The sequence below is a fragment of the Micromesistius poutassou genome (assembly GCF_964030765.1).
Source record: "Micromesistius poutassou genome assembly, chromosome: 24".
Taxonomy (NCBI): Eukaryota; Metazoa; Chordata; class Actinopteri; order Gadiformes; family Gadidae; genus Micromesistius; species Micromesistius poutassou.
In genome coordinates this window covers 7,643,005-7,661,189 of record NC_140294.1, presented here as the reverse complement: position 1 = coordinate 7,661,189, position 18,185 = coordinate 7,643,005, and the positions used below count along the sequence as shown (strand labels likewise).

At 44.4% G+C, this 18,185-nt stretch overlaps 1 protein-coding gene across 3 annotated transcripts in view; it reads left to right on the top strand.

The window, feature by feature from the left end:
- LOC311369508 (NACHT, LRR and PYD domains-containing protein 12-like) overlaps positions 1–16,745 on the top strand; it is a 31,429-nt gene extending 14,684 nt beyond the window's left edge. The window contains exons 9-17 of one of the 3 annotated variants that reach the window (XM_084487693.1): positions 3,358–3,474; positions 3,603–3,672; positions 3,859–4,084; positions 5,473–7,258; positions 8,891–9,064; positions 11,492–11,665; positions 14,341–14,514; positions 14,691–14,737; positions 15,473–16,745. In XM_084487693.1, the coding sequence (XP_084343819.1) occupies positions 3,358–3,474; positions 3,603–3,672; positions 3,859–4,084; positions 5,473–7,258; positions 8,891–9,064; positions 11,492–11,665; positions 14,341–14,514; positions 14,691–14,737; positions 15,473–16,038 (3,334 nt within the window). In that variant the 3' untranslated portion in view covers positions 16,039–16,745. The remainder of the gene's footprint in view (positions 1–3,357; positions 3,475–3,602; positions 3,673–3,858; positions 4,085–5,472; positions 7,259–8,890; positions 9,065–11,491; positions 11,666–14,340; positions 14,515–14,690; positions 14,738–15,472) is intronic. The other 2 variants (XM_084487694.1, XM_084487695.1) reach the window with 2 other exon arrangements.
- The last annotated feature ends 1,440 nt before the right edge of the window (positions 16,746–18,185 follow it).

The window sequence follows — 18,185 nt, the reverse complement described above, 5'->3', positions numbered from 1 at the left end:
TCAGGGCTGTTTGGAGAAGGTCGTGGGTTTCAGATCCACTCTGGGTCCGAGTCGACTCGGTCAGGGCAGAGCTTCAATATGAAGCAGTCAGCGGACGAGCCACGGAGCGTCGGGCAGCGTCGTTTATAGACGACACAACCAAGAATTGATTTGAGCTTTCATCTGTTGTAATATAATGGGGCCCACTGGATGGAGCTGCGATTCGTGTTCACACTCAAAGCATATCGAGCATTAAACACGAAGGGAGTAGGTTACACTACTCTCTTGTTAGTATTGTGAGAAATATAATAACAACAAAGAGTCCTGGGCCCCGTTTCCCGATAACGATGGATCCACGCTCGTACGATCCATCGTACGATGGATCTCACGCAGCATCGTTAAAGACCGGGTAAACCAAGAATAATTATGGGTTTTGAGTTTATAATACCACAGGAAAATATATTATTAACCACCCTGCCAAATTTGAAGGACTAAAAAAATCGCGAAGTATATAAAATTATGCTTCAAAGTTGATGAAAAATGAGCAGTAATCCCTGGCTCAGGACGGTGGGGGCGTGTGCGCTGCAGGCCAGGAAACCACGCCCATCACCGGAGAGGTCCAACGGGCAAGCTAGCTGCAAACTGACAATTCAAACCAGACTCGTGAGCGGTAAAACCATAGACGGGTGAAACCACAGAATGCTAGTGCGCGGTTAATGTATTTATACCTAGAGGGCAGCAGGGGGCGGGTTTATGTGAGTAGGACCGCTTTACGTAAAGCGGTCTTCGATGTAGACCCGCCCATTTTAAACCTGCACACAGAACATTCTCTGAGGCCTAGCTCCTCAAGGAAATGATGAATGGGAAAAATATTTTTTACATGTTTTGAGGGACACATTTAAGGCCTAAATAATATGATAAGAAGAAAAATACTGAATTTGGTTTACCCGGTCTTTAATTTTAGGGGAGCGTTTCCCGAAACTCATCTTAACATGAACGCGCGTGCTCTGCTCTTACGACGTCGTAGGATTGTAGCTGTCTACTGACACGGTGCTGAAATGGGCTCGGTAGGAGGGGGAGACGCAGGAATGTTGTTGGATTAAAGTATATTTTGTGGCAGCAAAAAAATATCTCCCCATCAAGGCCAACAGCAGAGTAGCCTACGAAAAGAATAGACTAAGATGAATGCTACAAATATTAAAACACAATTTATTAGGTCTAAGCCGACATATGCTATATCAGTCCTAATCCCGAACGCACCGTGCGTAGGCTACATTGTTTCACGGCATTTTCTCCCCTGAAATAATTCCATATTAAAAAAATTAAAAAATAGCATGTGTCTGTGTGACAACTAGGCCTATAGCATTTATTTAAATGTGCTGATTTGGGCAGACTTTCTCTGATTCCTGCATTCCGTTTCATTCATTCATTCATTCATTCAGTGATTGACGCGCCGCACACTCTCTAGATACTTTGGTGTCAACATTAAAAATGCAACGTTCCATTCATTCATTATCATTCAAACGCAGAGGCATTGACACGGCTATTGCTGTTGCTGGTCTAGATCGATTCCTGCCCATATTGTTGGGCAGGGGGTATGATGGTGCGGGCAATGTAAGCGGGAATGGCACGCATCGCAGCACAGTTTCCCGCAGCAGTCTACGTACAGAAAACCACTCTCTCAACATGGCGATTGTGCACTCCACTAAGGTCAGGGAGTTCGTAACTGTCTAGACACGGTCCAATAAATAGTGAACTTCATCACAGCCTCACCGACGCGCCTACAGTGCTTTATGTCAAACAATCGCAACAAAAAACGCCTGCAGAAATTCTCCGACACCCGCTGGTCTCAGCATGATTCATGTACAGTATGTCTTCTGTCATTGATCAATATGAGGACATTTTAACCACGATGGTTGAATTAAAATCAGAGGGAGACAGCAAGTGCCGCTCGCAAGCGACCTCCGACACGAGCAACGGAATCATTTGATTTTATTATATGCCTTGTGATAGGGTTGCCTTAATGACGTGGCGTTTCATCGGTACATTTATTTTTGGAATTTTAAATTGCTGCAATAAATTATATTTGTGTTGACTTCTAACATGTCTCTGTCTTTGCTGTTTAAATCTAACAGTAGTCTACGAGTAATATATATGCGGGAACCACTGTTTTTGGGGTATTGCGAAATAGCGCCAGCTGGATATTCAGTGGTATTGGATGACGTGTTTTAATAAAACACATCCAATACACGGAATGTCCAGCTGGTGACTCCACTGAGGCTATAGTAACGATGCATCCTAGTGCTTAACGAGTACCCCTGTAGGCGTCGTTAGCTACGAGGGTTTTAACGACGTCGTTACGTAACGATGCTTTCGGGAAACGGTCCGAAAATTCTGCGATGATCGTACGACGGTGTTAACGACGCCGTTAGGCTAACGATGCTTTCGGGAAACGGGGCCCTGTTCATTTATTTAATAGTTTCATGTTTTCTTGTGATAGACACAAATACTCTACACGGCAGTCATCAGAGAGGAGATTTGTGTTGCCTGCTTATAGAACAGGGGCTGGGCAGAGAACACTGCACTACAGAGAAATGGTAGCATGGAATTCTTTACCACGTTTTTTGGTTAATGAAACAAGTAAGATGGCCTTTAAAATCAAATTGAAATTGTATTTGTTTACACAAAGTGTTACATGATTGTTTTGTTTCGCTTTTTATTCCACCTCTTTTTAAAAGAGGCTATGTACCTTTTCCTGTGGATCTCATAAAGTACATAAGGGTACTATGACTATGGGTTGATCAGAACAGAATATAACCAACTTATATCAAGTAATGATTTTTATTTCCTCTTTTTTTTAATGGTTTTTGTTTGTGTTGTATGCTGTATAAATGCATGTTTATGTCTAAAAATGACAATGCAATTTGTAACTTGACCACAGGTAGAACAGCACCCAACATTCAATACGTACTCACGTACTCATGCCTTACGATTTTAGCTGAAATGCTTTTCACTTCCTTTACACTTATGTCATGCTTTTTTGTTGTCCTTTCTAACCCAATGCTACCGGACGGATGACTTCTTTGGAATCAATTAGTTTGTAGCGGAGTAAAGGTCCAGTTCAACGTTGAGAGGGTGATACCAAGTGGTATCACTCAAATATAAAAAGCATCGGTTTGCATTTGTCCCTCCCGCCCTAAAATAATGGATTAAGAAGCTCTTAGTTCCTTATAAAAGGAACACCAGCCATTGTCCGACCAATGAGAATTTGGTCCAACAAGTGCATATCGATTAACCGACCAGAACCTGACAGCCCTAGAGATTATAGAGGTACAGCTTCTATCAAACGTCCATAAATCCTGGTTCTTGTTTTTCCAGAAGAGCCCAGCAGCAGAGAGCAGACTCCCCTGGACCCAGCTGTGTCTCCATGAAGAGTGACCGCTCTATTGGTAGACTGATTGACTTTAAAGATGGATGCCCCTCCACAGAGGAGAGGTAGGAGTTTCAAACAGATGATGAAAACAGACCAGTTGGTTGTTGTCAGACTATATCGATTCTATATCAATGTTTACAAGTCATGGGAAATACAATAGTGTGTGTGTGTGTGTGTGTGTGTCCCACAGACCACACCAGGAGAGGTCAAAGGTTACCAGTGCTCAGTCTGTACAGCAGCATCAAACAGAGCTGATCAAGGTGTGTGAATGTCCACCAAGACATTTGACTTTAGCTCTACATGAACATTAAGAAAGCATCTCTTGTGGAGCTAATAGTCTCCAGGCTTCCCTCTTCAGACCAGCGGGGCGTGAATCCAGGACAGATGCTTCTGATGTCCTCAGTGAGTTCAGAGTAAAGTTCTCTGTGATGTTTGTTCTGTTCCAGAGGGCTGAGGAGAACGCACACGCTTTTCTAGACAAGGAGCTGAAGAAGCTATGGAGGGTTCTCTTCCCAGATTACCCACAATGCTCAGAGAGTCAGAGGGAGGAGGAGGAGGTGGATGATAAGAACAAGGAGCAGAGGAGGCGCGCCATAGCGGGAGTGGTAGACATCACAAAGCTCTGCCTGATGGAGATGAACCAGGAGGAACTGGCTGACACACTGTGGGGCGGTAAGAAACTCTTCTTTAGAAGACAGAGACAATTATTTCAAAGGGCAGAAGAGACTCTTATCTCCAAAACAGAGAACAAATGCTAATTCAGTATGAGACTCTTATTTGTTCTGCTCAGATTAAATGACATATCTTGAGATATCTATATATCTATATTATATATATATATATATATATATTTCTAACTTTGATGTTAAAATGGTTTTATCCAGATGTGAAGGTTTATTGTTGGGGTATCAGGTTAAAGAATGTTAAACATCATCATCACCAGCACCAAATCATCCGACCACATCACCCCCGTTCTCATCCAACTACACTGGCTCCCTGTCCAACACCAGGTTGACCTTAAAGGTCCCATGGCATGAAAATGTCACTTTATGAGGTTTTCTAACATTAATATGAGTTCCCGTAGCCTGCCTAGGGCCCTCAGCCCCGTGGGTGCTAGGGCTCTGAGCCCCGTGGGTGCTAGGGCTCTGAGCCCCGTGGGTGCTAGGGCTCTGAGCCCCGTGGGTGCTAGGGCTCTGAGCCCCGTGGCTGCTAGGGCTCTGAGCCCCGTGGGTGCTAGGGCTCTGAGCCCCGTGGGTGCTAGGGCTCTGAGCCTCGTGGGTGCTAGGGCTTTCACCTGCAGTGCTCCCAGGCTTATGAACCCCCTGCCCCAAAACATTTGTCTGACACCCTCGAAACACATGTGATCCAACTGGCCTGCTCTTACCCCCTCCTACCTGGGTCTGCTCACTGCTCTTACCCCCTCCTACCTGGGTCTGCTCACTGCTCTTACCCCCTCCTACCTGGGTCTGCTCACTGCTCTTACCCCCTCCTACCTGGGTCTGCTCACTGCTCTTACCCCCTCCTACCTGGGTCTGCTCACTGCTCTTACCCCCTCCTACCTGGGTCTGCTCACTGCTCTTACCCCCTCCTACCTGGGTCTGCTCACTGCTCTTACCCCTCCTACCTGGGTCTGCTCACTGCTCTTACCCCTCCTACCTGGGTCTGCTCACTGCTCTTACCCCTCCTACCTGGGTCTCCTCAGTAGGAGACCCATTAAACAATTCATTGTTTAATGAATTGTAAGGCGACCTTGGGTGTCATGAAAGGCGACTTGAAATAAAATGTATTATTATTATTATTATTATTATTATTATTTATATCAAACATAAACTGCAGCATGTCACTTTACACTGATTCACTATCATTAGACCAATCATATTGCTGTGGAAAAAACGAAATAGTCCTGAACATTTTTAATCTGTAACATGCAGTCTTGTTTGTCATGACCAGCTTCTCCAAGTTATGAAGCCACTAAATATCATGAAGTTGATAAATATTGACATGTTCCCACTGATGCCACCATCCACTAACTGATTTCTTCTGTTGTTTTTCTCATTTAGGATCTGCTGCTGTCGAGTGCCAGCATGAAATCAAGTCTCATTTGAAGAAGAAGTTCTGGTGTGTGTTTGAGGGAATCGCTAAAGCAGGACATTCAACACCTCTGAATGACTTCTACACAGAGATCTTCATCACAGAGAGAGGCAGTGGAGAGGTCAACCAGGAACATGAGGTCAGACTGATTGAAACAGCTTCCAGGAAACCAGCCTTAGAGGAAACACCAATCAGATGTGAGGACATCTTTAAACCCTTACCTGGAAAAGATCAACCAATCAGGACAATAATGACAACTGGAGTGGCCGGCATTGGTAAAACCATCTTAACACACAAGTTCACTCTGGACTGGGCTGAAGGCAAATCCAACAACGACATACACTTCACATTTCTCCTCACTTTCAGAGAGCTGAATTTACTGAAAGGGAAAGAGTTTAGCTTGGTGGAACTTCTTCATCACTTCTTTATTGAGACCAAAGAAGCAGGAATCTGCAGATTTGATCGGTTCCAAGTGGTCTTCATCTTGGATGGTCTGGATGAGTGTCGACTTCCTCTGAACTTCCAGTACACCCCGATATGGACTGATGTCACAAAGTCCACCAAGGTGGACGTTCTGCTGACAAACCTCATCAGGGGCGACCTGCTTCCCTCCGCTCGTATCTGGATAACCACACGCCCTGCGGCAGCCAATCAGATCCCTGCTGAGTGTGTTGACATGGTGACAGAGGTGAGAGGGTTCACCGACCCACAGAAGGAGGAGTACTTCAGGAAGAGATTCAGAGAGGAGACATTGGCCAACACAATCATCTCCCACGTCAGGAAATCACAAAGCCTCCACATAATGTGTCACATCCCAGTCTTCTGTTGGATCACGGCTACAGTTCTGGAGGACTTCTTCAAAACATCCCAGAAAAGAGAAGAGACGCCCAAGACCGTGACTCAGATGTACAGCCACTTCCTGAGGGTTCAGTCCATACAGGGGGACAGGAAGTATCATGGGAGAGCTGAAACAGATCCAAACTGGAGTTCACAGAGCAGGAAGATCATTGTTTCTCTGGGAAAACTGGCTTTTAACCAGCTGGAGAATGGCAACCTGATCTTCTACGAGGCAGACCTGGCAGCGTGTGGCATCGATATCAGAGCAGCCTCAGTGTACTCAGGAGTGTTCACCCAGATCTTTAGAGAGGAGTGTGGGCTGTACCAGGACAAGGTGTTCTGCTTTGTCCATCTGAGCCTCCAGGAGTTTCTGGCTGCCCTTTATGTCTTTAAGCACTTCATAGACACTGGGGTCAATCTGCTCTCAGAAGAACAACCAAACTCTGGGGAAGATAAACTCCTCCTCCTCTACCAGAGTGCTGTGGACAAGGCCTTACAGAGTGAGAACGGACACCTGGACTTGTTCCTCCGCTTCCTCCTGGGCCTCTCTCTGGAGACCAATCAGATTCTCCTACGAGGTCTGCTGGGAAAGACAGGAAGTGGCTCAAAGACCAATGAGAAAACAGTGTCTTACATCAAGGAGAAGATAGATGGAGATCTCTCTCCAGAGAGAAGCATCAATCTGTTCCACTGTCTGAATGAGCTGAACGACCGTTCTCTAGTGGAGCAGATCCAATATTACCTGACATCAGGAAGTCTCTCCACAACATCTCTCTTTCCTGCTCAGTGGTCAGCTCTGGTCTTCATCTTACTGTCATCAGAAGAGGAGCTGGACGTGTTTGACCTGAAGAAATACTCTGCTTCAGAGGAGGGTCTTCTGAGGCTGCTGCCAGTGGTCAAAGCCTCCAAAACATCTCTGTAAGTTCACTAATAACATGTATTACAATACACAGCATAAAATTTAATATAATATATATATTATATTATATACTAGAATATAAAAGGTATAATAAAATACAAATCGTATCTGTACGTTCACTAATAACATGTATAACAATACACACAAGATAATATATATAAAACTAGAAAATAAAAGTTATAATAACCTAGAAAACATCTCTGTACGTTCAGTGATAATGTATTATATTACCCACAACACAAAATAATTAATACTATGATAAACTACTACTATAAAAGCAGTAACGATTTGTTTATTTAACAAACTCCCCAATCATAACAATCATAAAAAATAAATGATAATAATTAACAGTTATTCGCCGAAGGCGAAGTGAATAGTGTTCACAGATTCACTATTCACAGAGCCTGAGGTGAATCATTGTTTTATATAAACTACACGTGAACACTCCAAAAATAAACAAGATTACACTTTATTACTTTTAGGGGAAGACAGAAGGGGGAGAGGGGGGAGGGACAGAGGGGGGAGAGGGACAGAGGGAGTACACACAACGAAAACATACATAACAGTAGAATATAAAAGTTATGATAACATAGAAAACATCTTTTGAGGTTAACTTATAACATCTCAATATACACAACGTCATATTGTGTAACCAAGGTGAAAATTCAAACTCAAAAGCTCTATTATGAAATAATAATTAAAGAATGAATAATAATTGTTTATCAATAATTAAATGCACCTTTAAATATGTTGCTATAAGTATGAATAAATAGTTATTGATGAGGTTACATGCATAAATATACGTTCATTATTAATTAAAGGTGACCCACTATTTTAAAACGTTTAACCTTGTTCAGTAGTTTGGTTATATGGACGCTTTGGGTTTAACCAATAGGATGCGTTGATACAGAGACTTCAGGGTCATCTGGGGGAAGGGTGAGAGGTCACGAGTGAGAGAGGGAGGAGACAAAGGAGGAGAGGACTTTATTCTCTGTAGAGATCGCCCAGCTAAATGATATTTAAACATTTACTTATTAGTTGTAACCAGTAGCGGCGCCAAAGAATTATGATTGGGGGAGCTACGGGGGCTAGATTGTTTATAGCAGGGGCTAATACATTTGGACTATTCACGGAGCCTGAGGTGAATCATTGTTTTATATAAACTACACGTGAACACGTGACATAAACAAGATTACACTTTTTGCCAGGATTTATTAGTTTTTATGAGCGGTTTATTAGTTTTTATTAGCGTGACGCGACGACCGTTACGCGCTCCCCAATATCCCAAGTTTGAGATCTCAATCTCGGGATATTGTCCGATATCCAGAGATAGTGAACCAATCAAATTGCTCCATCTGAGGAGGTGCACGTGTAGCATATACTACATTTAAATATCCAATGTTTTAAACATTAGTTCAACTAAAAACACTTTTCTAATAAAGATGAAGACAATAACTTAATTATGTTAAAAGTAAAAGTTACACAGATAATTAAATTAACATTTATGGATTGAATGTATTTCAATTAATAAAACATCTCTAATTAAAGTTTTCAACACGTCCTTTTATGTAAAAGATGTAAAATATTTTAATCCCAGTTCCTAACATGTTGTGTTTATTGTGTGTGTGAAGGCTGGATGGCTGTCATCTGTCAGAGAGATGCTGTGCTTTTCTGGCCTCAGTTCTCAGCTCCAACCCCTCCCATCTGAGAGAGCTGGACCTGAGTGCCAATGATCTGCAGGATTCAGGAGTGAAGCTGCTCTCTGCTGGACTGGGGAGTCCACACTGTACACTGGAAACTCTCAGGTCAGTTTTACTCAACGGTCAAACACTTACAGAGGGGGGGGAGGGACAGAGGGTGGGATGACACATGTGCACGAGTACACAAGAAAAAAAAAATCATCCGTGCCGCGAAGCGGTTTTCTATTTAAGCAATAGATCACGACAGGCTGTGAAATGTTCTCATTATACCACAGTTGAGGGGCGTTGTCCGTCCCTCCGCTGCACGTCGGGACGGACAACGCCCCTTAACTGTGGTGTAATGAGCACATTTAACTGACTGAAGTGATTTATTGCTTTTATAAAACGGTTACGTAAGTATGGCGAAATGAAAGTCATAGACCCCCTCAATTTTGAAAAAGCGAGCTTGGTAGCTTGGTTCGCCGGCAATTTAGCCTACTATCGAGTTCACTCACCGTGTGCCTATTGCTTTACAACATTTCCACCCTCTCCAGCAATCAACATATTTTTAGGCTTCAGTGAACTATGCTATTGCTTTTATATATAAATAAACAACAGTTCAAGTTAGGCGTGGAGTGATACGAATCTCTGTAAACTGAACGGGTGTCATAGCTGTGTGTATACGCTCATTATACAACAGTTGGGAACCAATCAGATCACTTGATTTAAGCCACCCGTTTTCTATTATCTCTCATATCACTGTGGGGGGAGTTGGCATATTGGCGCCCCCTCCGGCTGCAGGCGCCCTGCTCGCTGAGAAGGTGCCGTCAGAGAAGCTGTATGAGAAGTAGTGGTGGCTCGTTCACGAACGAATCAGTTTGAACGAACAACTCTTTAAAACGAACCAACCAACCTGATTCGCCGCTCTTGTTCGTCGTCGTTCGTCTCGTTCGTTCTCCGAGGCTCGACTCCCAGCTCCACCCACTAGTCGCTGAGTTGCGCTGACTCGCGAGTCGCCGTTCGTTCACTGACTGTGTTTAGCGGTGAAGACTCGAGGACTGAGAAGTCACGAGAGTCAGCCGGGCAACAACATCCCGATTCTGAACATGAAGCACTCCTCAGCTAAAAGGAACGTAGTTAATGTTGTGTTGATTGATGACCGTTTGCACCATCGCACGATCGTGATTCGTTTGAGAATGAGAACGAGGGAGGAGCCGAGTCTGACCGACTCAGTGACTGAGAATCATGATTCACCGCTACCGGAAATGCGAACGAACGAACGAACGAACGACTCTTCTTGGCGAACTGACCGACGCGAACTGATTCATTCAAACGAATCATGAAATCCACCACTAGTGAGAAGGGGAAAGGGGAGAGGGGGGGAGGGGGACAGAGACAGAGGGGGGAGAGGGACAGAGGGGGAGAGGGACGGAGAAGGAGGGGGGAGGGACGGAGGGAGTACACACAACAAAAACATACATACAATAGTAGAATATAAAAGTTATGATAAATTGGAAAACATCTTTTGAGGTTAACTTATAACATCTCAATATACACAACGTCATATTGTGTAACCAGGGTGAAAAGTCAAACTCAAAAGCTCTATTATGAAATAATAATTAAAGAATGAATAATAATTGTTTATCAATAATTAAATGCACCTTTAAATATGTTGCTATAAGTATGAATAAATAGTTATTGATGAGGTTACATGCATAAATATCATTCATTATTAATAAAAGGTGACCCACTATTTTAAAACGTTTAACCTTGTTCAGTAGTTTGGTTATATGGACGCTTTGGGTTTAACCAATAGGATGCGTTGATACAGAGACTTCAGGGCCATCTGGGGGAAGGGTGAGAGGTAACGAGTGAGAGAGTGAGGAGACAAAGGAGGAGAGGACTTTATTCTCTGTAGAGATCGCCCAGCTAAATGATATTTAAGCATTTACTTATTATTTGTAACCAGTAGCGGCGCCAAAGAATTATGATTGGGGAGCTACGGGGGCTAGATTGTTTATAGCAGGGGCTAATACATTTGGACTATTCACAGAGCCTGAGGTGAATCATTGTTTTATATAAACTACACGTGAACACTCCAAAAATAAACAAGATTACACTTTTTGCCAGGATTTATTCGTTTTTATGAGCGGTTTATTAGTTTTTATTAGCGTGACGCGATGACCGTTACGCGCTCCCCAATATCCCGAGTTTGAGATCTCAATCTCGGGATATTGCCCAATATCCAGAGATAGTGAACCAATCAAATTGCTCCATCTGAGGAGGTTCACGTGTAGCATATACTACATTTAAATATCCAGTGTTTTAAACATTAGTTGAACTAAAAACACTTTTCTAATAAAGATGAAGACAATAACTTAATTATGTTAAAAGTAAAAGTTACACAGATAATTAAATTAACATTTATGGATTGAATGTATTTCAATTAATAAAACATCTCTAATTAAAGTTTTCAACACGTCCTTTTATGTAAAAGATGTAAAATATTTTAATCCCAGTTCCTAACATGTTGTGTTTATTGTGTGTGTGAAGGCTGGATGGCTGTCATCTGTCAGAGAGATGCTGTGAAGCTCTGGCCTCAGTTCTCAGCTCCAACCACTCCCATCTGAGAGAGCTGGACCTGAGTACCAATGATCTGCAGGATTCAGGAGTGAAGCTGCTCTCTGCTGGACTGGGGAGTCCACACTGTACACTGGAAACTCTCAGGTCAGTTTTACTCAACGGTCAAACACTTACAGAGGGGGGGAGGGACAGAGGGTGGGATGACACATGTGCACGAGTACACAAGAAAAAAAAAATCATCCGTGCCGCGAAGCAGTTTTCTATTTAAGCAATAGATCACGACAGGCTGTGAAATGTTCTCATTATACCACAGTTAAGGGGCGTTGTCCGTCCCTCCGCTGCACGTCGGGACGGACAACGCCCCTTAACTGTGGTGTAATGAGCACATTTAACTGACTGAAGTGATTTATTGCTTTTATAAAACGGTTACGTAAGTATGGCGAAATGAAAGTCATAGACCCCCTCAATTTTGAAAAAGCAAGCTTGGTAGCTTGGTTCGCTGGCAATTTAGCCTACTATCGAGTTCACTCACTGTGTGCCTATTGCTTTACAACATTTCCACCCTCTCCAACAATCAACATATTTTTAGGCTTCAGTGAACTATGCTATTGCTTTTATATATACATAAACAACAGTTCAAGTTAGGCGCGGAGTGATACTGAACTCTATAAACTGAACGGGTGTCATAGCTGTGTGTATACGCTCATTATACAACAGTTGGGAACCAATCAGATCACTTGATTTAAGCCACCCGTTTTCTATTATCTCTCATATCACTGTGGGGGGAGTTGGCATATTGGCGCCCCCTCCGGCTGCAGGCGCCCTGCTCGCTGAGAAGGTGCCGTCAGAGAAGCTGTATGAGAAGTAGTGGTGGCTCGTTCACGAACGAATCAGTTTGAACGAACGACTCTTTAAAACAAACAAACCAACCTGATTCGCCGCTCTCGTTCGTCGTCGTTCGTCTCGTTCGTTCTCCGAGGCTCGACTCCCAGCTCCACCCACTAGTCGCTGAGTCGCGCTGACTTGCGAGTCGCCGTTCGTTCACTGACTGTGTTTAGCGGTGAAGACTCGAGGACTGAGAAGTCACGAGAGTCAGCCGGGCAACAACATCCCGATTCCGAACATGAAGCACTCCTCAGCTAAAAGGAACTTAGTTAATGTTGTGTTGATTGATGACCGTTTGCACCATTGCACGATCGTGATTCGTTTGAACGAGAACGAGGGAGGAGCCAAGTCTGACCGACTCAGTGACTGAGAATCATGATTCACCGCTACCGGAAACGCAAACGAATGAACGACTCTTCTTGGCGAACTGACCGACGTGAACTGATTCATTCAAACGAATCATGAAATCCACCACTAGTGAGAAGGGGAAAGGGGAGGGGGGGGGAGAGTTCACCTCTGGGTCTCCATAACGGACAAGGGGGGGACGGGGGTCCACTGTTAGGGGATTGAAATCCTTATTGCAGCCTGCAGGGTTATGTGATCAACATACGGAGGAACGCGGTCGCTGAGCTGCCCCAACATGAGACGTTAAACTCAGCTAGAACCGCCGCCCACCACGTCCACCATCATCCAAAACGTGATGTCAACAGACCAACAATAGTCCGAAAGCCTACAGAGACTATAGATAGTTAATGTGACGATCACGTTATTAAAAATAGACTTGGAGCAATGATTTACAAACTATCTTTTTGGGAGCATGCTGTTGTGGATTTTGGTCCAGGAAAGGCCGCCGAGACAGGATCGCTTTTAACTCACTTTATTTGGTTGAGGCTATTGGTCTATTGTCTATCGTCTATGAAACAAAAGGAGAGGGATCGTAAATAACACGCGCGGAGCGTCTCAGAGCTTAGCATGCAGGAAGATACGCCGCTGAGAGATTCTCTCTTCCAAAGGCGGAGTCTGAGTTTATGTATCCCAGGTGTTCTTCTTTGGGTTTTCTCACTTCCTGTGTGTGTCCGTTGCTGCCCCTAGTGTAAATGTTTTATAACTTTATCAATTGTGTTCAGTGCTGCCCTCAGGCGATTAGGAGGGGAAATTACCTCTAAACTATGCTTGGTGCTACTGGATATGGCTAAGTGAGAGTATTACAGTAAAAATGTATCGCTAGGGAATATTACAATTAAAAAATGTCACAATGCTTTTGCAAGTAGTTCACCGCCCCTCCTGCCCATATGGACGGCCCGGTACAGAGCAACACTCTAATGGAATGAGTGGCTCAAGTCAGGCACACCTCGAATTTCTTGCAATTGAGAGGGGGGGGGGGGCGCTCGGAGGGGGTCTCGCCCGGGGTGTAATTCAATGTAGAACCGCCACTGCCTACCATCCATCTGTGTCCATTCATGTGAACAGATTCACTCACTTTAAAAAGGTTTAAGTTAATGTTTTGAATGCATAGGGGGCAGTGCTTCATTTGAGCCGGAACACGCCGGAACATGTTCCAGCACCTCCTGGGTCACTGAAAAATGAATCGCCTAAATGAAAAAAAAACAATTACTGTTTGTGTGTTGAGTGTGGTTTTCTGTCTAGTTAGTCTTTATTCCCCGTTGAAGTTCCACTAAAATCTAGTGTTTGCATTTTAGGTTTGAGGTGAAAGATGGTAAAGAATGTGCACCCCTTTACCCTTTAGTTGTTTTTTTACTCTACTCTAAAACTTTACAGTTTTAATGATCAAACAGTTAAGTTCCACATCAGAGGACGTTGAAAAGATTTACCTCCAGAAAAGTAATAGTTCACACACACGTGTGTGTGTGTGTGTGTGTGTGTGTGTGTGTGTGTGTGTGTGTGTGTGTGTGTGTGTGTGTGTGTGTGTGCAGGTTGTCTGGCTGCCTGGTCACACAGGAAGGCTGTGCTTCTCTGGCCTCAGCTCTGAGCTCCAACCCCTCCCATCTGAGAGAGCTGGACCTGAGCTACAATCACCCAGGAGACTCTGGAGCTGCGCTGCTCTCTGCTGGACTGGAGGATCCACGCTGGAGACTGGACACTCTCAGGTATGGAGAGGACAGCTCTCCACTCGGGGACAAAGTCTCCTACAGGGATTCAAGCCGCTGCTAGATGAAGCGGTTTGAAAAGGCAGCTGTAACTCATGTTGTGTAGAACGTGATGAGACAGCAGATGATGAAGGTGAATGTTTCAACATGCTGATCTCACTTTGTTTACCCCCCAGTGTGGAGCACGGTGGAGTGTGGAGGCTGAAACCAGCTCTAAAGAAGTGTAAGTGTCTGTTTGATTCATCACAACACACACTCACTATTGGGATGGAAAGTCCATCCACACAGCAGGAGGTGACGTCCGCTCATTCACATGTGGACTTGTGTATCCGTATGTGTAGCTATGTTTGCCTGTGTTGATGTGTGTCTAGTATGTTTGTGTAGGTGTGTGTACGTATGTGTACATGTCTATGTACTGTATGTATGGACCAGGTCTATGGTACCAACAGTTAGTTTCCAGCCTGTATGTGAGCTCAGCTGGTTCAGTCTGTTGTTTACACAGGTGGATCACAATGGATGTGTATTGGAACCTTTCAAAGTCGAATATCTTGAAAAGTATGTAGACTATAGCTTAGATATTACAGAGGATTAATCAGCTCATCATGATGAACGTTTTGATGTATAATATGTGTATGTCGTGTAAATACTGCGGGAGTAGATTCAGTGTATACATTTTTCATTGTTTTGACTGGGACAACCACTCACACACACATGGGATTTACATTTACGTTTAACTTAAAACATCTTATAAACAATATGCACTACTATTTCTAAAGCTATAGCACACTAGTCCACTATAGTAGATATCATCTGATATGATTTAGTCTTTCTATGTTCATTTTTGTAGAGAAGATGAACGTGAAACAGGAAGAACAGTACTAGTGATGATGATGATGATGATGATGATGATGAAGATGCAGAAGGGTTCAGTAGCTCATCATGTCTTGTTCTCCGTCAGATGCCTGTGAACTCACTCTGGACCCAAACACAGCCCACAGACGACTCTCTCTGTCTGAGGACAACAGAAAGGTGACGCTGGTCAGAGAGGACCAGTCGTATCCGGATCACCCAGAGAGATTTGACTCCCAGTACCAGGTGTTGTGTAGAGAGGCTCTGACTGGCCGCTGTTACTGGGAGGTAGAGTGGGAAGGACCTGTTGGTATAGCAGTGACATACAGAGGAATCACAAGGAGAGGAGAGGGTGGTGACAGCCTGCTTGGATGGAACAACGAGTCCTGGAGGCTTGATTGTTATGATGATCTTTACTCTGCCTGGTACAACGGTAGACAGACAGCCATACGTCTCCCCCCCGCTGGCTCTACCAGAGTAGGAGTGTATCTGGACCGGCCTGCTGGCACTCTGTCCTTCTACAGAGTGTCCCCAGGTGGAGGAGGGTCCTCAGACACACTGACACACATCCACACCTTCAGGACCTCCTTCACCCAGGAGGACCTCCTCCCTGGGTTTAGGTTCTGGGGGGGTGGGGACTGGACCGGGGACTCAGCGTCTCTGTGTGAGTTATAGTCTCTCTCTCTCTCTCTCTCTCTCTCTCTCTCTCTCTCTCTCTCTCTCTCTCTCTCTCTCTCTCTCTCTCTCTCTCTCTCTCTCTCTCTCTCTCTCTCTCTCTCTCTCTCTCTCTCTCTCTGTGTGTGGGAAAAAAAAAAAAGGACGGGCACACACACACACACACACTGCTTTTGCGTCAGTGTCTCTAGGGCAGTTGTAGTCTCTGTCTCGCTCTCTTTCTCTCGCATCTTTCCCTCCCTCTCCCCCTCCCCCCCCGTCTCCCCCTCCCCCCCGTCTCCCTCTCCCCCTCCTCCTCCTCTCCCTTTGAAATGTATATTAAATACCTGTACACATGTTTTTTATGCAACTATATATTTGTAATTTTCAGACATAAACATGTTTGTTCTATGGACTATGATATCATCATTGTTGTCCTAATCAGATTTTATATTTCATTCATAATAACCAAGAGGTCTATGGGATAATGCTGCATGTTGTAAATGACTTTAAACTGAATCTTGATTCCTTTTGTTCTGTTGGGAACCAAACGGCCGCAGAACATGTTCAGTTATTAAAGATACGTGCACACCTGTTTATGATTAGTAAAGTCTGCAGCTTCTATTGTTTCAGTCCTTGTGTTTATTGTGTACATGTAAGGGACCATTTTTCTGTTGTATTTGTTCATGAAGCATAATGATAATAAACAACTCAGTGGATCAACTGAATGTTCTCGTGTGTTCAGCCCATCATCATTCTCCTTTTATTACTAAATAATGTTACATAAGAGCCTTAAGAATAATAATATATTAATCAGAAATGATAAATAAAACAACAAATGTTTTAGTCTCTCTGGGTTATAGACGGTGGTAGGTGGGTTATAGACGGTGGTAGGTGGGTTATAGACGGTGGTAGGTGGGTTATAGACGGTGGTAGGTGGGTTATAGACGGTGGTAGGTGGGTTATAGACGGTGGATGTTGGGAGGGTTGGTAGATCACGGGGTGGATGATGTATGATGGGTGATGATGAATATGAGGATGAATTGGTGGATTGTGACGGATTGTAGACGGACAGAAAAAGAACATGCTTGTCAGAAGTGATTCGCCACACTCAGGCCACCACCGCCACACCACAAGCACACACACCAGCCAGAACAAGGGCGTCTAAGATAGACGTAGCCGCAGCCAGCAGGCGGCCGGGGAGGCAGAGGTCAAAGCGCGACGGACGCGGCCACCAATCACCATAGCAACGCAGCAAAGCAGCAGCCAACAGGTTGTCTGTGACGAGGAGTTGGTCTCTTAAACCAGGAGGTAGGCCTACCACAGCCCTCTGTGAAGGAACCTATACACCGAGAAGGAGGACTGACAATCATCATCCGTCACTACTTTACCCTCAGGCATTAGCCGCGAAACGCTCACACACAGGGGCGGACCTACCATTAGGCAAACACAGGCAATTGCCTGGGCCCCCGAGATTTCCAGGGGCCCCCAAACGTCTCATAAAAAACTGATTAATAAAGTTTTCTTCGATTTAAAGCAATTATTATTTTTTGTCTTAATTTGCGCGCTTAAAAATCCATAAAAATGCTTAATCTATCATGATCTTTTGACTGCCCCCCCTCCCTTCTCATGCAATGGACTATTCCATGTTACTGCGCATGTGCAGGCTTGATTCAGGAAGACGGTACCAAAACAAACTAGTTGGCGCGGGTTGAGAAAATGAAGCGGAGTTATACGATATATATATATATATATATATATACAGTGCAGAACGAGAATGTGGAGGGCCCCAATGACTGGGTTTGCCTTGGGCCCCCAAATGACTAAGTACGCCCCTGCTCACACACCTCGCATTTAGTGAGTCACAGCCTGAGTAAACCACGGGGGCCACTTTCCACTGGTCTTAAGGAGCCCAGCACCAGCTTTATGTCCACCGTGCAGAGCGACAACAGACTCTCCAACGCCACCGTTAATGGCAGCCGTCCTGATTAAGACGTCCACACCTGTGTTTTTAAGGAGGCCCGCGTCAGTGACTCACTCCATGCCACACCCCCAACACTTCCTTTGCCTTCGGGCGTCAGCCTACCACCATCGGGTGACCAGACGTCCCCGTCCCTGGCTCAATACAGAAGAAACCACCTGTCCCCGTTGTTTTTGAAGACACAGCC